General features: G+C 37.6%; 1 protein-coding gene across 1 annotated transcript in view; it reads left to right on the plus strand.

The window, feature by feature from the left end:
• Nucleotides 1-12,528, plus strand: part of LOC121861528 (synaptic vesicle glycoprotein 2B-like) — a 32,218-nt gene extending 19,690 nt beyond the window's left edge. Inside the window, exons 7-9 of the mRNA XM_042359361.1 lie at nt 3,815-3,974; nt 8,500-8,627; nt 11,841-12,528. Of these exons, the coding sequence (XP_042215295.1) occupies nt 3,815-3,974; nt 8,500-8,627; nt 11,841-11,896 (344 nt within the window). The 3' untranslated portion in view covers nt 11,897-12,528. The remainder of the gene's footprint in view (nt 1-3,814; nt 3,975-8,499; nt 8,628-11,840) is intronic.
• The last annotated feature ends 10,926 nt before the right edge of the window (nt 12,529-23,454 follow it).

Consider the following 23,454-nt stretch of genomic DNA (forward strand, 5'->3'; position numbering starts at 1 on the left):
TATTACATCAAGTATATTTTACCTTAACTGTACTGAATGAATATGTATTCTCAGAAATAAATATGGAAATATAATATTTTTGCTGGAATGACGTACATATTACAGTGGAAAGTGGGATAAAATCATCAATGACTTTGCTTTCTTTCGTCGAAAGATTTTACCGTAATCGCTTTTTGAATGGTTTTCAGTTAAAAAACTGTTATACTCGTACTGTATTACAATAATATTCTATCCTATCATTAGCCTTATAATCCCACAACTGAAAACCATTCGAAAAGTGATTACGGTAACATCTTTTGAACGAAAGAAAGAGAAAGTCATTGCTTTCGTCACAATTTTATCACCACTCCTCCCAACTCGCTCCCTCCGCTCCCTCCTCCGCCTCCTCCACCTCCTCACCTTCACTACTACCGACAACAAACACAAATGTTTTGTGAATAACTGCACCTCCACTTCCTATGTACAGTACTGAACTGTACTGTGCATTTTTACAAACAATAAACATGGCAAGAAAAGCTATTAAAAAAAAAAGAGATAAAAATTTCACTTTACTGTACAGTACCTATCCTCGGTGACAGGATGGGGGTCATCGGGCTCATCGTCACTCAATTCCATAACGGGTGGTGAAGTGGGGGCAACGGTGGATTCAGTTGCTTCCTCACTGCCGCCAGTAATTGATGGTGTTAAATCTCTCCTTCGGTGATCAATGAACATGGTGATGGGGAGTTGTCGTCTCTTTCTTTTCATTTCTTCCATGATGTTTTTGTATGGAGCAAAAATGTCATCCATCCCTCGCATGAATTTCAGGGCACGCACCATGGAGGGGTCCATACTATAGGCCAAGTTTTTCAGTGCCTCAATATTCCTGGTCATCTCCCCCCAACTTCTCCAATGTTATTTCTTGGTGCTCTTCCTCTTCCTCTTTCCCTTTCGCTTCCTCTTCCTCTTCCTTGCCTGAGTCTACTAACTCCTGTAGATCCTCCTCGGTCAGCTCAGTGTCGTGCTCTTCAATTAGCTCCCTAATCTCGTCCTCTGCCATGTCCTGGAAGCCTTCAGCAGCCACTTTCCTTGACAGTGCCAGGGTCTTTCTGAATATTTTCATTAAAATCCATCAAAATCATTTTCCTTGTCATCGTCTTAAGCACCAAACAGCTCCTCCCAGTCTTCTCCTTGAACAGGGCTAGAGGGTACGTGTTTTTCGAATCGTTTTCAATTAAAAAAATGTTACAGCACATGTATATTTTACCTAAACTGTGCCTGAATGAATATATTCTCAGAAATAAATAGTAGTTTTGCTGAAATGTGATGTATTTCAATGTAAAATAGGATAAAATACATGACGAAAACAAAAGACTTTACCTAACCTTCTGATGTTCAAGAGATGTTACTCGTTTTTTTAATAGTTTTCAGTTAAAATACTGTTATATTACAATGATATTCTATTCATACTGTGCTTGATATACTACATTCACAGAAATGTAATTTTTTTGCTAAAATGACGTACTTATTACAGTGGAAAGTGGGATAAAATCATGACGAAAACAATGACTTTCGCTTTCTTCCGTTCAAAAGATGTTACCGTAATTGTTTTCGAATGGTTTTCAGTTAAAAAAACCGTTGCATCACAAGTGAATTAGGATAGAATATTATTGTACTACAACAGTTTTTTTTAACTAAAAACCATTCGAAAAGCGATTACGGTAACATCTTTTGAACAAAAGAAAGCGAAAGTCATTGCTTTCGTCACTTTCCACTGTAATACGTACGTCATTTCAGCAAAATATTACATTTCCATATTCTCATAAATAAATTGTAGTTTTGCTGAAACGTAATGCATTTCAATGTAAATTAGGATAAACTACATGAAAACAAAAGACTTTACCTAACCTTCCAATGTTCAAGATATGTTACTCGTTTTTTTAATAGTTTTCGGTTAAAATACTGTTATATTAGTGATATTCTATTCATACTGTGCTTGATATAATACATTCACGGAAATGTAATATTTTTGCAACTACAATGCTGATATCAACACAAGCGTGGTTACAGCGAGACTGACTGACTGAGTGAGGGAGAGCTATGCGTGTGTGTGTGAGGTTGCGGGAGCGGGCGGTGTCCCGTGTTCGGTGCCGCATGCGAGTTGAATGGCGCGCGATTTGAATGTACTTCAATTACTTCAATGTACAGAATATTACTCCGGCGGGGCAGTCCGCGTATTTGCAAATCCATGTATGCTAAACCCGCGTATGTTAAGGGCCGACTGTATTCACTTTTTTCAGACTTTCACTTTTTTCAGACGGGTCTGCCCCAATTAGTTCGATTTCTTGAGGTTCTACTGTAGTTTTGCACTTATAATTTCTATCATCAATTTCAATTGTTTAATCCTTTTACTATCATCTTTTTTTTTTTTTTTTTTTTACGGGTATTAGCCCACCCGGACACAGGTCACCGACCCACATCAGGGCCCAGGGGGCGAAAACATAATAACAATAACAATAATAATAATAATAATAATAATATTTCAGATAAGTAAAATTTATAATAAAAAAATAAAAAAAAAATAATAACAATAATAATAATGAAAACACTGCAATAATAATAATAATAATAAGGAACCATAAAGAAATTAAAAAAAAGATCATCAGTGAGAAACGATATATGTATGTTGTGTTGTCAGCAGCAAGAGAAACAATTGAGACCCTCAATTGTGTGTAAATGAGGCAGAAAGTCAGATCACCAACCTGGGACTTGGTCACAATTTTTGCAATGCCATATGGCAGCAGGGTCTACCATTCGACAACACATTATCTACTGTAATACATTTCTAATTTTTATATCACTATTTTATTGAATCATTTGATTGATATAAGTACTGCAATGTAAAGTAAAAGAAAAAATGTGGCAACTTTGCTGCGTAGCGGCCAGCTGCACGGATTGTAATTGAAGAAGTTACTTTGCTTCTACATAAATATTTATGGCACTTGATGCAGCTACTGATTTTATTATTTTTGAGCATACAAAATGAAAATAATATAATGTATGCTTTTATTTATTATAAATACCAAAATTCTAGTGTATCAAGTCCCATAAACATTTGTAAATAGGGCAATTAGGCACATGCGACCCAGCCAGCGCAGACATTAACACCATCGCTCCACACCCCTGACAGACAGACATTTATTGAGTTATATGCCTGAAAGGTATTAACCTGCAGCTAGTCTTTAATGTTCAAGTACGTGATCACCGATGTTACTATCTCTGGTCATTCACGTACTAGAACATTTTCTAAATATACTTTTCCCGTGTCTTTGAAACTGAGTTTAGCTACCATAATCTGTTGGCTGGTGGTGTCTTGCATCTTGTGTAAATGTTTCCTGAGTGCTGATGCCGTGAAATCAATTGCATTTTGATATTCCAGATATTTAACATTATTTTAGAGAATAACAGGTCTGCTTACCAATTGTGAACATAATTAGTATGAATAAATGGACAGCTACACAAACATTTTCTTTGAACCAATTAGCTATTTTTATAGAAGAGGGGCGTGGCTTATGGGCCAAGTTAGCGTGGAAACACTATAGTTGTAGAGAATATCTACTAAAACTTTTGAGAAGTAGGACACAAAAGACTCACATTTGGTCAAGCTGCATAAAATGGAATTCCATGTCTCAATCCCTCATTCACAGTTTTTTAATTGTATATTGTATTGCAGTGAAAGGAGATTACCAAGTAAAAGTAGGAAAATAAGATAAGGAAAAGTAATGATGTGGTGTGATGGCTTATTGTTTAACCTCTGTTCTCTTTTTTGTTGCAGTGTTCAGCATGGTGTTGTCTGGTGCTGCAGCATTTGGTGTGTATTTTGTGAAGACTGCAACTGATAACCTCATTCTCGCCTGTGTGTTTGGGGCTGTTAGTACCATGGGCTTCAATGCTCTTGATTGCCTTGGTGCGGAATTGTTTCCTACACATCTACGGTATGTTTTAAGAAATAGATTTGTGCTATATTCGAACATAACACTTGGGTACTATAAACTAGGATATAAATACCCTTAGGGGGTGTAGCAGTTAAGTGGATACAGGTAGTTCTGCTATAACGCGATAATTGTGTTCTTGTAAAATATCGTGTTATAGAAAATCGCGTAATAGAAATAACAGGGCTTATGGAGAAAATAGGGTTAGGTGCAGATTACTCGAAATCGAAAAAATTTAGTAGTTAGCCTAACACAAAGGATAGCACAGTCTAAATAAATGTTACATTCATATCTAATAATGAAATCATACAGTAAATGTAACACTTTACCTTGAAAAAATATGAATGTAACTTGATGGGGGAGAAGGGTGATTTTGAGGTTGATAACATCGAGCTTCTCTTCAAGTGTTATATCCTTTCTTTTACGATCATCGCCGGGAATTCTATCACCAGAACGCTTCTTGGATATTCTTCTTTACCATATTCACAGTTAATACCACAAAATTGGAGAAATAGTCAGCAAAAATCGCGTTATAGCAAACAAGCGTTCGCATTATACAAATATCGTTCCTAATTCATAAATCGCGTTAGAGCAAATTCGCGTTATCAAAACACGCATTATAGCAGAACTCACTGTACTGTGCTTGCCTCCTGTCATCAGGATTATTGGTTGATGCCCAAGGTATCCCAGCTTACCCAACTGTGAATAGGTATTTGTACACCACCGATTTTCCGGGAACTGATGGTCCGGCACCTCTACTGTAGTCCGGACAAAATTATGAGGGGGCACTTAACTTCTTTCCCTCCCTCCCTCCTAGCCAGGGTGAAGCTAGTTTTAGGCTTAAAGTTTTTATCTTATAAAATTTAGCTGACTAGTACTTAGCAGAATATAAATTGCATTGCTGGAATCCTTGTAAGATATTGATTAATTTGAGTATAAACATCACATAGTTTGCACAAGACATAAATTTTTTTGTCTAGTGTAGTACATTTCAGTACAAAGTGTTTACAGTAATGTTGCTCAAAATTATGGCTTTTTCACATTTAATTTACCTTTAATATTTGTTTAATTTAAGTTTCTAGTAGTCCATGGTGCTTTAGAGACACAGGAGGTGTATAATTAGTGGATCAGAGGTGTATTGTTGAATTATTATTACCTGATCTCATTGGTCCGGCAAAATGGATCATCCGGCAAGGCTTTGGGGCTAAGGGAGCTGAAAATTGGTAGTGGACCTGTATTTAACTTCACAGTTAGGGAAAGAGACAATGCTTTAGTGGTACCTGTACTTTTATGCAGCACAATTATACAGATCTGTTGGACGTGGTAGTCTGCCACTGAAACATGTCAAGCCCTCTGACCATAGTAGAGGGTATTCTGTTAGAGGTCTCTCACCTTTTACTAATTTCTTTCACTTACCTACACAGTACAGTGATCCCTCAGTTAACGAGATTTCTGTTAACGAGTTACCTTCCATAAGATTCTTAACTTCGGTTAACGAGCAATCCTTCGATTAACAAGTTTCTTACGAGCGGCCCCTCAACATGTTTTCGCTTGCATTTGGCGGTCCACCAGCTGTAGTATTTGTCCACCAATACAGTAATCGGTTCTAGGGCTTAAATTCCTTACTATTTTTGTAAATATTAAGAAGTTTATACTATTCAATAATTTTAAAAGTTTAATATTAAATTTTTTAGTCATTTTAATAATTATTGAACATAATTGAAATACAGGAAACTAGTTTTATGCATGCCAAACAGCCTGTCAACACACCAAACAGGCGTCAGTCTTGGTGTCTTTTCAGTGGAGGTAACATCTTGCTTGAGACTCTCTTCAACTAAATGCTTTTTTCTGTGTTTCCAAGCAAATTATTGGTCATTTTGAAATTTATTTTACATATTGACAATATATAGCGCAGTGCAATTTGAAGAAAATATTCTTTATTTACAGCAATTAAACTTAAAATATCACGTGTTGAGATTGTGTTTGAATCCAGCATGGGTCCCAAGAGATCAAGAAAAGCGATTTCAATCCAAGTTAAGCAGGAAATTATTAAAAAACATGAAGAAGGCATTAGAACAAATGCGCTGTGCAAAGAATATGGCATGTCGACATCAACTGTGTTGACAATTCTTGCACAGAAAGAAAAATTTAAAGAAGTGAAAGTGGGAGACAAATCTACCAGAGTGTTTAAAGGTAGATCCCTAATTGCAGAAACAGAGAGGTTACTTCTCATCTGGATTAGGTAAAAACAGATGAAAGGTGATTCAGTTTCTACTGAATTTATTTGTGAAAGAGCCAGGGAGATTTACGAACATTTAAAGACAGATCAACCTGGTTCTTCAGGCACAGAATTTGAAAATTTTCGGGCCAGCAAAGGCTGGTTCGAAAAATTTAAGAAAAGAAGTGACATTTTTAGTGTAGTTAGGCATGGTGAGGCTGCTAGTGCTGATAAGGAAGGGGCAGCATAGTTTTTAGTGGAGTTTGAAGAACTGATGGATGAAGAAAATTATCTTCTACAGCAAGTGTTCACTGTGTACGAAACTGGGCTGTTTTGGAAAAAGATGCCCAAAAGAACATTCATCACCAGAGATGAAGCCTCTTTACATGGGCATAAACCCATGAAAGACCGTCTCACTCTATTGCTTGGTGCCAATGCTTCAGGGGATTTCCAACTGAAGCCTATGCTTGTCTACCACTCTGAGAACCCCAGGGTGTTCAAGCAACAAAAAGTTGTAAGAGGACGGCTTGGAGTTTATTGGAAATCCAACCGTAAGGCATGGGTAACAAGACAGCTCTTTAATGAATGGGCTGTTGAGGTGTGCCCTTCTGTGAAGAGCTACCTAACCACCAATAAACTCCCTTTAAAGGCTCTTCTCCTCCTGGTCATGACCCTCAACTTGACAGAACTTTGGAGTCTCAATTTGACTTTGTCAAATGTTGTTTTTGCCTCCCAACACTACATTAATCATACAGCCAATGGACCAGAATGTGATCAGCAACTTCAAGAAGTTGTACATGAAGAAAATGTTCAGGAGGTGTCATCAGGCAACTTTCACTGATCCTGAACTAACACTGGCACAGTTCTGGAAGACACAGTTTAACATCCTGGAGGCTGTAAAATTGATTGTGTCCTCATGGCATGAAGTCTCCTCTAGATCCCTCAATTCTTCATGGAAAGCACTGTGGCCATCAGTAGTCCATGATTTTGAGGGATTTGAGGATGAAACAGAGTTGCACCAGGAGATTGTGTCCATTGGTCAGTCATTGGTCCTTGAAGTGGAGGAGGATGATGTGGAAGAGCTTGTGATGTCTCATGAACAGGAACTTACTCCTGAAGACTTGCAGCAACTAGATGAGATGTTAGAGGCTGACAATGGTGAAGAGGAAAAGGAAAGTGATGACCATATGTCAACTTCAGAGTTGAAAGATGTTATTCACTATTGGGAGAAGTTTAGGAAACTGGCTTCAAGGTACCCAGATGTGGAAAAATCTGAACTAACTTTGTGTCATGTTGAGGACACAATGGTCTCCTTCTTTAAACATGAGTTAATGATGAGGAGGACAGATGCCCCACAGACCAAAATTGACACTTTCTTCAGTAAAAGGCAGAGGGAACAAGATGCTAACCCTCAGCCTTCCACTTCAAGAAGGAGAGAGGATGTTCATGGTGGAGAATCTGTCAGTCCAGAGGTTCCTGACATTTTCATGGAAAGTGACTCACCGTCTAAGAAGCAGTAAAATGCTTCTCCTCCACCTCCACTTCCTTCTCTTCTCCCTTCTCCTCCTGCACCTCCCACTTCAAATTCACATCAGCATCATCATCCAGGAGCCTTCTACATACACACCTCAAAGTAAGTGTACTTTACTACCTTTTTTGTTGAATTTAGGCAATTTTCGGTGAGCTGGAACCAATTACCCAAAACCCATTGAAACAATGGTTTCGGTTAACGAATTTTTCGGTTAATGAGCAACCTTCTGGAACGAATTGTGCTCGTTAACCGAGGGACCACTGTACAGTACTGTGGAAATTTGAGTCAAATGCTCCATCTTTTCTTTATTCCTCCATGGAAATGTTTCACAACTTGATGAGGATTTTAAGTACCCAGTATGTAACACTCCTACCTTTTTTTTGGTCTACTTGAAAGATTTGTTTTTTCTTTGGTAAGCTGTAATTTAATTATATAAATTCATTTCCTAGTTTAAAATATACTGTAATTATTTTTTTGTGTTTTTTTGGACATACCTGTAATGCATTTTATTTTTTTCTGATGTATTTCTTACTAAGCCAGTTTGCCACTCGCTTCATAGGTGGATCAGCTATGAAAAGAGTAGCATTTTTCTTTTTATTCGACTAAAAACTATGTCCTGGCTAACCCCTAGGTGGTTATAATAAGTGACTATCATATGTACACCAGCGTATGCTGGGAAAAATGTCATTTGTGTATTTTAAATTATGCTGTCATACACTGTGTTAAATTAAACTTTTTTGTAGACCGCGTAATTATTTTTTTATTTTTTTCTACGACAGGTCAACAGCATTGGCAGTCACCTTGCTGTCTGCTCGCATAGGAGCAATAGCAGGCAATATTGTATTTGGCTACCTGGTGGATGTCTACTGTGCTATTCCAATATTTATGGTCGCAGCCCTGTTAGTGTGTAAGTAATATGAAAACATTAACATGTAATGGCAAATTAGTTTAAGTGGGAGTCCATTTTTATGGCCTACAGATCAGTCAGCAAGTCTCCTTCAAGCAGTGGTGTAGTCAAGACCATGAATGAAACCTTTTGTGAATGTAGCCTCTGTGAATTACCTGGAGATTAGCCCTCCCACATAGTTTCAGGGTGGTAAAACTTTAAACTAAGGCTGAAGCTTCAGATGAGCACTTGGAGAGCTTATCTTCAGGTGATCCATAAAGGCTAAAGTTGTAAATGGTCTCATTCGACTTTTGTTTGTAGCCTCAACTACATCACTGACCCATGACAGAGCCTGCCTTGTCCAATGGGTGTCCAGCTGTAAAAAAAGTTTCAAGTTTGCCTGACAGCAACTATATAAGGATGGAAAACAAAACATCCATAAAACAATGAAGGCAATAATGCAGAGTTGTCAGGCTCATGCAAATCTTTGATTATTAGCATTCAGTAAGGGTTCTCACCCTTTACTCCTTTGTCCTGAAAGGTAGCTCTTACATCTTTGAATTTCCCACAAATGTCTTTAATATGTCTGTTCTGTGTAATTAGAATATATTCACCTCTCTTTTAATTTTCATGATCTCATTCAGGTCCAAATCACTGATACAAGTCAATACTTTCTTGGGATAGAATTGACAAGGAAAATCAGAATATAGTTATCCAGAATCCCTGATCCCCAGAACTCTCCAATAGTTGGAGTGGAAATTGGCTCTCCCCCTACCATGCCAAGCTGTATTTTCGGGTAGATCAGTAATATCTCCATTAGCCGGAATCCCTCAAACCCGGAACTTTCCAAGAGCTGAAATTGAAATTTTTTCAGAACAATTTTCCAAAGGGCACGTTTTCCTGAAAATTATGAGGAAATTTTCCCGATACCCAGAAAATTCCAGGGATGGGCAATATTTTTTCAGGTTCAAGAGATGATGTAATGGGCAATTTCTGGAACTTCCAAGAACATTTTTCTGTTGCCCGGAAAATTCCGGGAGTGAGAATTTTTTCCGACTTTGAGAGAGTCGTCTCGTTACCCGGAAATCTCTCATTCCCGAAAGTGCTCTGCACCAAGTGTTCCGGCTAACAGAGATATGACTTGTATATGTAATTTTATTCATTAAATTATTTTTATTTATTTATTTTTTTTTTACTGTTACATGCTCACACAATGTTTATACAGAATGTGTAAAAAAGTATATAAAAGAAATGGTTATCATAAGGTCAAAAACATAGAAAAAACATTTCTTACGTCTACAGGAGTTAAGTGTCGCATCGTGGGAGGGGGAGGGGAAGGGGTGGGTGGGAGGGGGGAGTGGTGTCAGGGATCTCAGCCTCTCCCTACCAGACCAAGCTATGGGAGTCAGCCCATGATCGTGGGCCAAGTCCTTAGTGAAACGATTGTCAAATGGCAATGCAATATTTTTTCTTCTATTTATTAGTATTATTTTTATTCATTCCTCACATTTACGGAGAAATACTGTACATTAGACTGCGGAGGGATAAAGTCCCCACACTAATCGGCAGATACTGTACTCGAAATTCAATGCCGTGGGTGGTAAAATAGTATGCAGAGTACAAACCGTAGATGCCTAGAATCCACATTTGGCGAGAGTCTACTGTACAGTTTATGAAAAAAGTTTTATATACAGTAGACTCGCAACTTGCATGAGAGTTACGTTCCTGGGACTTCGCGTAAAGTCACAAACACTCCTAAATCGCCCTTAAATCAATATATATACAACTACACACTTACGACGGGGTTAGGGACCCGAATCCAGGTCGTAAGTCCGACATAGATAAAAAATCTACAATGAAATACAGTACAGTACATTGATGTTGTCGTCATACATCTGGTCATATGGCTTCATAAATTTCGACAGAAGGTTATTAGACACTTCATACCGATGATTAACTGTGTCTTTGTCAAGGATGTTCTTGATTTTCTCCGCCAACTCGATGACTTCCTTCACATAACCATGGCTTGGTCCAGGTAGTTCAAGGTTTCTCGGGGGTGGTGGGGGTCCAGCGGAAGCCATTGGGAGGAGAATAGCAGGCACAAGAGAGAACTGTATACGCGGACTGAGAACAATGAGACTGGCCTGGCTAGGTCAGCGACTTCTTCCCTCTGGTGACAGGGCACGTCATGTTACATTAGATCAATCACATCTAGCGGCAGAGGGAGGTAAGGATGCTTGGCCCAATCACAGTCCGATATGTCATATGACGTCAGCGATAACGTAAGAGCGACCTAATGCGCATCCTTCCCACGTCTTGATAACTACGCACTTTGTTATCTCCCCTCCCTGACAACTGTCAACACGTAAGGAGGTGGATATGATGTGGAAGTGTAGTGAAGATTGTTTGGGTCTATAGTGGAGATGGAGATGATGTGAATATGATGTGGATGTGTAGTGAAAATTTTGGGTGTGTAGTGAAGATGATGTGGATGTGTAATGAAGATAATGTGGAATGTTCAGTGGAAATGTAATGAAGATGATATGGGTGTGTAGTGGAGATGATGTTGGTGTGTAATGGAGATGATATGGATATCCATATGGATGTAATGTCGTTTTTATTACTAAATGATTCAATAAATAAGTTTTTAAAGGTTGACCAAATAAATATTAAATAAAGCCGATAAGTTGATGAAAAATGTATTTCCCCTCTCCGTCAGTAAGTGTCACCATGAGCTGTGCGTCATCTGGTGGAGGTAAGGTGGGGGATTAATGGGTCTCGTGACCTAAAGATGTCTTAAATAAAGATGAAAACTAAGGTGCTCTTGGTGTTTCCCAATTCCTGTTCAATATGTGCAAAATATTGATGAGTTGTGCATTTTGGGATGTGGAGGCATTTCCAAAGCGTCCCATGTTGGCGATGGCAGCTATTTTGTTGCCGCAATTAGAGAAAACCCTAATTTCTATCCTAGCTTTGCTACTATACAGGATGACATGACAATATTGGCTTTTGTACCCCTATTTTGGTGGCCACTTTTTACTGTGGTGTCATTTAGAACAACATCAGGTGTATAGAAGCCCTTCAGTAAGGAAAAGGAGACAACCAATACTGAAACACATAATTTAATCCACATCTTTTTAACCACCAATTGTTGCGGCTAACAGGGATACCACTGTATACTGCTTCTACACTGAAAAGCGTTTGGGAGTTAATATTTTTCTTGTTTCTTTTCAGCTGGTGGCCTTCTTGGAATAATTCTCCCCAACACAACAAGAAAGGCATTAACCTGAGACAACATCACCATACTTTTAAACATCTCGAAACAACTAGCTTATCAGAAGTGGAAATGCAGAGGCTTGTTTGGTTGCTAAATCATTATGGACAGTGGGAATGCTATCCAGTATACATATATAATCTTACACAGTTCTGCTTATACTGTATCAGTTCTTATTTAATGGTAAATGTTATGGTAATACCTCGAATATTCTGTCATTAGCACTTACACGTTAGTATTTACTTTTACATATGTTCTTGAATGATTTTCTCTATCCTGTATGCTCTTTAAAATTTATGACGCTACTTAGGATTCAGGCATATGTCACAGGAGTCAAGAATGAGCTTTTATAAACAGTTCAATTTAATTCTTACTGGACTTACCCCACAACAGTTGCAGTCAAAGTAACAGCAAATTGCCACAGTATCCCCATCTGCATAGGGCTTTATTATCTTTAAGTTTGAATAGGTGCAGGGATCAAAATGTTTTGAGAAATTTCTCCACAAGCCAAATATACATTAAAGTGGTCCCTTGGTTAACGAACACAATTCGTTCTAGAAGGTCGTTCGTTAACCGAATCCGTTGTTTCAATGGGATATTGGGTAATTGGTTCCAGCTCACCTAAAATTACATACAAAGTAAAAAAAAATGCAGTAAAGTACACTTACTTTGAGGTGTGTATGTAGAAGGCTCCTGGTTGATGATGATGATGGGAATTAGAAGTGGGGGTGGAGGAGAAGGGAGAAGAGAAGGAAGAGGGGATGGAAGAGAAATCACCCCGTGCTTGATGCCGTCATTTCACCAATAAAATTTTAAGTTCACTAGGTGTAAATCAAGATTATTTTCTTTAAATCAACACTGCACTGCACTATATATTGTCAATATGTTAAATAAATTTCAGAATGACCAATAATTGTACTGTAAAATCGTAAAAATACTCTGTGTTCAAGAGACCCACAAGCAAGATGTTTCCTCCACTGAACAGAGACACAAACTGATGCCTTGGTGGGTGAGTGAAGTGGCTGATGGGAGCACCAAAAACTAGTTCCCTGTACTGCAATTATGTTAAGTGTTAAAACGACTACAATAGGCTCTCACCAATAACGTCTAATAGGTGCCTGAAAAACACAGTTATTAGCGAAAATGTTATTTGTGTGACATTAAAATACATGTAAAAAGGGTTTATTGGTGCTGCCGCCACAAGAATTTCACCCATTTTTTCCCCTTAGAAGCCCTCCTAACACTTTTTGTTAGCTGAAATAAAAAGAATTGTTATTCAATCATCAAAATCAAGAGTTTGAGTAACATAACACTTAGCTTGGGGGAGTTTTTGAGGTGCTTGGCGTGATGGTTGTTCCGTATCTGAGGGCCGCTAACACTTGCACTGTCTTTCATTCTACAAGCTAACCATTTCACAAGAAAATGCTGTTATCACTAACAACCTGCTTCTATCGCCTTTATCATTCATAGCTTGCCTCGCATTTCCATCACTATCGAAATATTTTTAGCCAGCGCAATACTCTTCTTGGTCTCCTCTAAGTTCCTCTTAAAATTTCGCACTGTAGACTCAGGACAGTTCAATTTCCTCACTTTAAAAGTTCCTGGGCATTCAGGTGGCAAATCACTCCCTCCACCACCTCCCCTAGCCCCCACAGGCAAAAATGCGGAAGCCATTATTGATCACCGACCCTAACAACCACTGGTTATAGAGGCGAAAATCTCACACGTGGGCGCAGCGTTGTATTCCACGGAGCGTGTGTGAGAGTGAGGCGGAGCGGACATCATCAACATAGCAGCAAACAAATGCTATCATTGATGCGCTCGGACGCTTCCCACGAAATCTCGTTTTTCAAGAGAATCCAGACGTTATTATCAAAAATGGGTATCTATTGTAACTTACCGTTATTGTTGAAAACGTTATTGTGGAAGTCGTTATTGGTGAGAGCCTACTGTAATAATTTTAATATAAAACTTGAAAAAATATTGAATAACACAACCTTCTTGATATTTACTCCAATGGAAACGAATATAAGCCCTAGAACCGATTACTGTATAGGCGGACTAATCTTCCAGCTGGTGAGCAAGCCAAAACATATTGACATGTTTTCGTAAGAATTTCGTTAACCGAATTGAAGATTCTTATGGAAGGTAATTCGTTAACTGAGGCGTTCGTTAACCGAGGGACCACTGTGTTTTATATGCCATTCCAGTTACTAGGTATAGTGAAATATATATATATTTATGCATGCATGTGTGTGCGTGTTTTTTTTTAGGGGAGGTCGAAGAATGACATTGGAGTCAGGCCATGCTAAATCACAATTTTCTACCATGCCTTGTTGGGATATACCTACCAGGCATGGGAACAAAGCCGAAACCATTGGATTTTCACAAATCCAAAGGCAAATCCAAACATTAAATGGTAATGAAACCAAAACTGAAGCCAAGGCTTTCTGAAACCTTAACACCATTATTTATATAATATACTGTATTACTGTATAATGTTGATGGGAATATGTTTGGTATTCTAAGTTGCAGCAAAGCCTTGAGATAAACTAACTTTATTTTAAGCTGATTGTTTTGGGGGTAAGTTTTGACTCCTTATAAGCTGAAAAAGGTTGCTTATAGTAACAATTTATCTTACTATATTTATTTTATCCAAAATACACAAACATCATAATTTACAGGAATCATCATAAGATTTTAAATGGTACAAAGCAAGCTAATGTCAGTCACAACCGTTTGGTTTCTTTGATCTCTACTATCGGTTAGGTCAGGTCCTTGTGAGAATGGCCAGTAGGGATAACTTTTTATGTCAGTGTGGGTCTCAGTTCATGTAAAGTCAGATCATGTCATGTGACCAACTCGCATTTTACCTGTTTCATTTTAAGTTTACCCTCCCTGGGGTGAAGATTCTGATCTGTTTGACCCGTGACAATATGTTCTCATGACGGCACTGGTCATCGACATGCTGGACAGTAATTTTGGCACCAAAACAACATATTTTTTCCATTGGTGGTGAGAATGATAACATGTGCACACCTCGCAATTGAAGGTGATGTTGAATTTTATATTCAGTATTGTTTGTTTTTTTATCATCAGTTAATCAGTCCAAGTACTGTACCTTCAAACATCCCAGCCAGGAACATAACCCCCTCTTATATAATGTTTATGGCATGTTTGAGGCTATATGGGCCATAACTTCATATGCACTAAAAAAGAAAAATGCCAGAAAATTGGTTAAAGTTTTGGAAAATGGAACTCACTATATCTCTTGAACTAATTGTGATAATGCAAACATTCTTGTAACAAATTGAAGCTTATATATACTACTCTGGATTATGTTGTCATAATCAGATAATAGCAATCTTGATATGATTATTAGTAATCATGAAAATTATCCTAACATTAGCAATTTAGAAGCATTATATTTTGTTTAAATTTGAATATTTTGATGTAGGATAATTATGTACAGTTGCCCACAGGTATAGTGGTCCTGACCTTAGTGGCTTTTCCGAACATGTGGTATCATTGGAAATTGGAATCAGTCAAACCTTCTTTACTGATATTGCTTAGCACAAATCTTGAGTACAGTACAGTACAAATATTAATGAAAAAAATATATTGTTGGCCACTTGTTTCAAAAGGTCATCTAGGAGTGGAACATGATACCTTTAGGCCACTGTACATCATAACTAATCTTATTCAGAACTGAAAATGTCCAAGAGGTTATAGTAATCACCATAATAAACACCTTAACTGCATTTTCTGGTATGAAATTGATGTACAGTCCACAAAAAAGTATCAATTAAATCTGCCCTAACAATGGTGCAATCTGCCACTTGAATCATTCCAATATCTTCAGTTTCCAAAGTTATGGTAATTTGAAGGTTTGTAAACTTTAACTGCATTTTTCTCTGTTCAGGAGGTCCTCAGGTTACGTACCTCCGACTTACGAACACCCGGCGATATGAACAAGGTTAAACTTTTAAATTTACCATATTTTATTTACTTGAATTATTTTTTACTTTATTTATTGTGTATTTTTTTCATTCTATTTCAACTTTTCTCTTAAATTAAGTGGTTTTAGATGTATATAAGGACTTAGGCTATGATAAAGTGGGATTTTAAACATTGTTCTGCAAGTTCAGTATGCACACACAGTACAGTAGTACCCAGTAAAGATTTACGCGGTCAATTGAACCCACAGGGTACCGCGGAAAGTGAAAACCGCGTAAAGTGAACAACAGAACATATGGGATTAATTCCAATAGAGACTGGGCCGACCCCCAAACCCCACTTTTTCCGACACAATACCTATGTTGTAGTAAAAATAACATCTTAATTTTATGATGGTATGCTCTCACAATTAATATTTAAGAGAAATACAGTCGCCAGGTTAATGTCCATTCAAATAATGGACACAAATTCCCCCCCCCCCCTCTTCCCAGCTCACGAGCTCCTACCTCTCTGAGAAATGTTTGGGTGAAAACACTAGATTTTAACGTTTAGTAATAAATAATACCTCAGACTAAAGTTAGGATAATATAATTGACATTTCTGGATTCCTTGCAGGTCAGGGAATATTTTGAACGTAAACTTCATATATTTTGCACAAACGATAAAATATTTGCTTTGTTTAAACCAAATTATTACATTAGATCTAAAATTTGTATGTCTTATGTAAAATCCATGATGTGTATATTCAAAATGATCATCATATTGTAAGAATTCCAGCAACATAAATTATATTCTGGCCGGGTAATTTGTATGAATTTTACGAGCTAAAAAAAAATATATATATACTTCACTGCGCGTATATGAGTAGATGCACCGCGGAAAGTCCTGTTCTGGCAAGGTACCGTGTAAATGAGAAATCGCGGAAAGTGAAACCGTGTAAAGCGGGGTAATACTGTATGTGATTTGACTAAAGTACATTTTCGATGTAAGAACTTCCATAGGAGTGGAACTCGTATGTAACCCGTGGACTGTCTGTACGGTACAGTATCTCATTTATGGCGCTTATCCGACTTTGGTTCTATGTGCCTCATATAGAACAAATGTCAGTCATTCCAAAGTTTTTCTTCAAAATGTATATGATACATAATAAAGAAGTTGGCAGGCAGATCTCATTTATACTGAGGGTTACCTGTACTGTACTTGTGTAATCATTGTGCATATAAGCCAGACCATAGTTGGTTCTTACATAGGGATGTGAAAATTTCCAGTTATCATACCATTCAAGAGAGAGATATGCAAGATTTGTACAGTTCCAAGTGTTTAGTGTTTGACTTCTTGTTGATTGTACAGTATATATTGCACTTAAAAGTGAAATATTGTATATTTTTTCTCATTAATGGATAAAATCAATGTTGACTTTATAATATACAGTACAATATAGAATTCTTAAAATTAGATTATGATAAATATACAGTACAGTACGTACAGGGAGTCACAGTTTTTAATTTGCTCTCCTTCCTCACAGTTTTTATTTTTCTAATTTAGATGAATGTTATACAGTGAAGAATATATATTTTACATAGTTTATATCAGAAATTTTTATTTTATATATTGAATATCAGACTAGTGAAAAGATACTTTAATTTTGAGAATATTTATTTATTTTAATTTGTGCACCATGATTAAATAATACAGAAACAATAAAATTAGGTTTTAATTTTTCCTATTAATTTTTTTAATTTTGTTAATTTTTCATCTGTGCAGTACTAAGTATGAGATGCTTGTCTATGAACTTCTTCATTTTGCCCCATTGTTCATTTGTGGATGGCATGACAAGAAGGGCGAGGTAGATTTGGTTCAAATATGAAGCACTTATGTATTAAATAAAGCAGTGTTTCTATTTTCGGATGATGTACTGTATACACGAAGTGCGGCAGTTAAGTGGATACAGCACTCGCCTCCTGTTCCATGGGTCTGTGGTTTGATCCCCGGGCACTCCTAGTTCACCCAGCTGTAAATGGGTGCCTAAGTTTCGATGCTGCCTTCTTGTGTACCAAAGGCTTAGTACAGCAAGTCCTTGCTTAACGTCGGGGTTACGTTCCTGAAAATGCGACGTCATACGAAACAACGTTAAGTGGATCAATTTTCCCAATAAGAAATAGATAAAATACAGGAGTTACGTTCCTGAGCCTTCCTTTGCCCCATGAAAAAGTTGCATATACAGAAAATTATTGCCATTTCTATAGAGAATAGTATATAGAACTACAGTACTAAGTTTGTATTGGAACTCACCGATGGGCGGAGGTGGTAGAGCGAGTGTGTGGTGGGTAGTGAAGCGAAGGAGGAGGATGGCGGGAGCGGAGGAGGAGGGTGGTGAGTCACTGCGGCTGCCTCCTCCTCCTCCTGCTCTTGACTGGGGTTCCTCCACCGCTGGTTGCTCCTCATCCGTTGTTGTTTGCTCCTTCTCGGTTGCCGGCTGTTGTGAAGAGGCTCCTGCTGTCCCGCGACGAAAAAATTAATCCAGTGTTTACTGCTTGGTGCTACTCATCTTCTCCTTATAGATCTCGGTGTAGCAACCAAGACTGTCCTCAATGCTGCGTTGAACCTTTGAGCTACGTTCTCTGTTTGGGTCGTCATCCAGAAGCATTTGCATTGCCTGCTGGAACATGTTCAACAATTCTGCCAATCTCTCTGAAGTTAGTGGTCGTTGAGGTTCTTCGTCGTTGTCATTTTCAACGGGACTGTGTTCTGTAAATTGTTACAGATCTTCATTGGTGAGCTCTTCTGTATGGGATGCCAAGACGTCCTCAAGATCCTCTGATTCCAGCTCATCAAAGCCTGCCTGTCTAGCCAAGCTGAGGATATCCCTATTCACAACTGGAACGAAGTCCGTGAATCACGTAAAACTGTTGATGCACTAGGGCCACAATTTACGCCACACACCATTCAGGCAACTTTCTGAAACCTCTTCCCATGCCTTACCAATGTTGTCAATTGCATGAAAAATGTTGAAACCGCGCCAATTTTCTCTGATCACTAGTTCATTTTCTCCGTCTGTAGCCTTGAGCAGCTGGGCCATGGTAAGGCATAAATAATACACCTTGAATGTGGCGATGACACCTTGGTCCATAGGCTGCATCAGTGCTGTCATGTTGGGAGACAGGAATACAACTTTTACACTGTCATGCAAGTCGTCAAGATTGGGAGGATGAGCTGGAGCATTGTCAAGGATCAGAAGAATTTTGAGTTAAGGTTCTCCTTGGTACAGTATTCCTTAGTGCAGGGACGGCGTACACGCTTAACCACTGGCTAAATATGGTGCCGGTTATCCATGCCTTTTTGTTTGCCTTGTAAATGAAAGGAAGATGATCCTTAGAGTAACCTTTCAGGGCCCGTGGGTTGGCAGAGTGAGAAATCAGCATAGGCTTCAGCTTGAAGTCACTGGCAGCGTTTACGCCAAGCAGCAGCATCAAGCATTTTTTGGCTGCTTTAAAACCTGGCCCTCTTTTCTCTTCCTTGGAGATATAGGTCCTCTCAGGCATTCTCTTCCAAAAGAGACCAGTCTCATCCACATTGAAGACTTGCTTCAGTGAGTAACCTCCTTGCTGATTAATCCGTTTGAATTCTGGCGGGATGTCTCGGCAGCAACCATATCTGAACTGGCAGCTTCACCAGTCATCTTAATATTGTGGAAGTTATAGCAACACTTAAATCGATGAAACCATCCTCGGCTGGCCGTAAAGGTCTCTTCCTTCGATCCTTCTCCCTCTTCTGCCTTTAATTCGTCAAACAGGGATCTAGCCTTATGCTGGATAACCATAAGGCTCGCAGGGGCATTGCGTTGATTCTAGTCCTCCATCCACATTGCCAGCATCTATTCCACCTACTCTATCACCTTAATCTTGTCAGCGTTGGTCCAGATAGTGCGCATTGTTGTGAGGAATAGATCAAGCACAGCGGCTATGTCCACAGCACGTTCCCCTTTTTCAAATCGATTTAATACATCCATTTTCATAGCATGGGTAATGGTCTTACATTGCCTCTTCACTACACTAACATCAGTAGCACTTAATGGGTGCTTGGAAGCCATTTTGAATGGTTAGAGTACAGTTTTAGAGCAAGGAAAACACTTAAGCACGCACGAATGCTGTGAAGTTGTAACAGAGACTGGCTTGGTGTCACTTGGGGACGCTGTGATTTTCCGCAAGTGAGAGCAGCGCACCGAGCCGAGAGAGTGTAGCGCAGCCAGACGAGCGGGTGATGCGCCGTAGAAAGTAGTCCGTGACAACACAAAACGTAGTACCGAAACAACATTAAGCGAGGACTTACTGTGTACAGTGTGCTGTATCCACATTGCCATTAATGGGGTCATACTTATGGGGCCCACTTTCACTTTTTTCACTGTACAGTAAAATGTCGATGATACGAGTAGATACATTCCTTGGAGTTTGCTCGTATAGCAAAAACTCGTATAACGGAGGTAATAATACAGGGGTTAAATAGAAATGCATACACGCGCACCGAGTATCGAGATGACAGTAAATAAATGCAATTCAGTACGAGCGGACAAACTGGGATAGCAGATTCAAACACTGCGATAAGGGAGAGGGTGGAGGACGGTAGGGATGTAAGGGTGGGGTGCGCGGCCTGGCTGAGTGGCTCACAAACACGTCTCTGCACATCTATGTCACGAGAGTTGTCACAGACCAAGTCACTGCTTGTTCTGCCTACTCGGCTGGGTAAACTGAGCAGCACTGTAGCCAAGTTAGACTTGTTACAGCAAACACCAGCCTACTGGGCCAAGCTGTGAGGTGATATGGTTGTTTTTCAACTCGTATTTTCGTGTAGATATACGTAACTTTCTTCATTATTTTTACCCATTTACATGCACACACCATCCTAAATACATATTGTGAAAAAGGTAAAAGAAATAATTGTCCTAAGGGCAAACCTGTACTCAAATGTACTAAGTTAATTACTAATTTTATTTTGTCTAGTGCAAATTATGGGATGTTTATACTCAAATTATTCACCATCTTATAAGAATTCCAGCAATGTTAGTTATATTCTGCCAAGTCAATTCAGTGACAATTTGTAAACTCCCTCTACTTGACTGATAACTATGCACTTGGTAACTTCCCCCCCCCTCCCGTCTATCAACACCTCACCTCATCCCCATCCTCCCAGCCAGTAGTTTTAGGCTTAAAGTTTTTATCTTATAAAATGTCACAGACTAGACTTAGTAGAATATATCGTGCATTGCTGGAATCCTTGTAAGATAGTGATTAATTTTATTATAAACATCACCAAGTCCCAGGTTGCTGATCTGACTTTCTGCCTCATTTACACACAATTGCAGAGTTCCAATTGCTTCTCTTACTATTGACAACACAACATACATACTGTATATTGTTTCTCAGTTTAGATCTTTTTTCATTTTTGTATTTCTTTATGGCTCTTTATTATTACAGGTTGACAATCCCTTATCCGAAATCCTTGGGGCCAGAGGCATTTCGGATTTCGGAATTTTTCGGTTTTCAGAATGGTTAGTTTTTGTTTTTTTGTTTTTGTGTGTATGTATTAGCCCACCCGGGCACAAGTCACTGACCCACATTGGGGCCTGAGGGGCGAAAATATAATAACAATTATAATAATAATAATAATAATAATTCATAGGTCTACTTGTAGGTTGTGTTTCTCACTTTTTTATCTTTTTTCATTCTTGTATTTCTTTATTATTATTATTATTATTATTATTATTATTATTATTATTATTTTATTAATACAGTATTATTGTTATTATTATTATTATAAATTTTATTATTATATTTTATTATTATTGTTATCATTATTATTTTATTTTGGTGTATTTTTTAATTAAAAATTTTATTTACTATGAATAATTATTATTATACAGTAATAATTATTATTATAATTAGTATTACTATTACATTTTTGCCCCCCAGGCCCCGATGTGGGTCAGTGATCTACAGTATGCCTGGGTGGGCTTATCCCAGTAAAAAAAAAAATTGCTCCAAAAAAAAACCTTTCGGTTTTCAGAGCTTTTCGGTTTTCGGAATTTCGGATAAAGGGTTGTCAACCTGTATTATTATTGTCATTATCATGATTATTTTATTAATATTTTTTCTATTATAAATTTGATTTACTATGAATTATTATTATTATTATTATTTTTATTATTATGATTATGATTATGATTAGTATTAGTACAGTATTAGTATTAGTATTAGTATTATTATTATTATTATTATTATTATTATTGTTATTATTATTATTATTATTATTATTATTATTATTATTATTATTATTATTATTATTATTATTATTATTATTATTATTATTATCATCATCATCATCATCCCCCAGGCCCTGCTGTGGGTCAGTGACCTGTGTCCGGGTGGGCTAATATCCGTAAAAAAAAAATAATAATAATAATAATAATAAAGTTTGCACAAGTGATAAAAATTTTAGTCCTTTAATGTCATACATTTGAGTACAAAGTTAGTACAGTAATATGTTGCTCAAAATTATGGGTTTTTTTAAGGAAAAAGTTTGTAGTACAGTACAACTAATCCCAGTCATCACTGTACTCGCTTCTTGTATCATTGAACAATATCGCTCGAATAGCAAATATAAGGTGCAAATTCCTCAACCTCGTATCATCGAATTCTCATATAACGAGATCCCCCTGTATACCTGCGATTGTTGTTTTGTGAGGTAATTTTGTCTGCCATGGAAGATGTGGTAGCTGATATTTTAAGATATTAAAACTATGTTTAAGGAAGTTGCTTCAGACCCTGTTTATGCATTTGTATTCCCTTATGTGCTGTACATGTACCATGAAACATGATGCATTGTGTTTTTGTTTTGGGAAATTGTGACAATGGAAAGATTTAACCTAAAATGGATATAGTTTTTTATTTCTTTATAATTTCCATTTATTGTAATCAATTTTTTTCAATTTTTTTTTGTTAAATTCTTTGTAACAGAATGCCATCTTTTTTAATGGTTTTGCCCTGTGTTGATTTTTTTTCCAAGTTAAGGTAACTATTTCTGAATAGTATCACATCCATATTTTTGGAAAGACTAATTCTGGATACTTTTTCAGGACAGCATGTTGTAGATGTCTGAAATACAACAATATGACTATAAATGTGAGTGTAAGTGCAGCTATACTATATATTCGCAGTTTTCCCTCAAAAAGATTCACATAATATCCTCTCATATCTTGTCAGTGTACTTGGTGTGTAATATTAAATAAAACCAGAAAAGGACAAGAACTGTTAACTTAGGCACCTGCAATTTAAGAATTCCCGAATTAAATTACAATTATTTGTAGTGATAATGTAGTAGAAGCTATCACATGCATAAGGGTGGATCGGGGTCGACCACATATAAGTGGGGTCACGTACTCTGGATATGTGTACTTTGAGACCTTACTGTACTTCGATTTTACATTGGTGATTTTCAGAGAAAATTTGCAGTTAATCAATTTTATAAATGATGTAACTAACTTTTAAGAGATTACCACAGTGGTGTTTGGAGTAGCATTTGGTTACAGTAAAGTTATGATTCATAACGTTCCCATAGCGGTCA

The sequence above is a fragment of the Homarus americanus genome, unplaced genomic scaffold, assembly GCF_018991925.1.
Source record: "Homarus americanus isolate GMGI-L3 unplaced genomic scaffold, GMGI_Hamer_2.0 scaffold24260, whole genome shotgun sequence".
Taxonomy (NCBI): Eukaryota; Metazoa; Arthropoda; class Malacostraca; order Decapoda; family Nephropidae; genus Homarus; species Homarus americanus.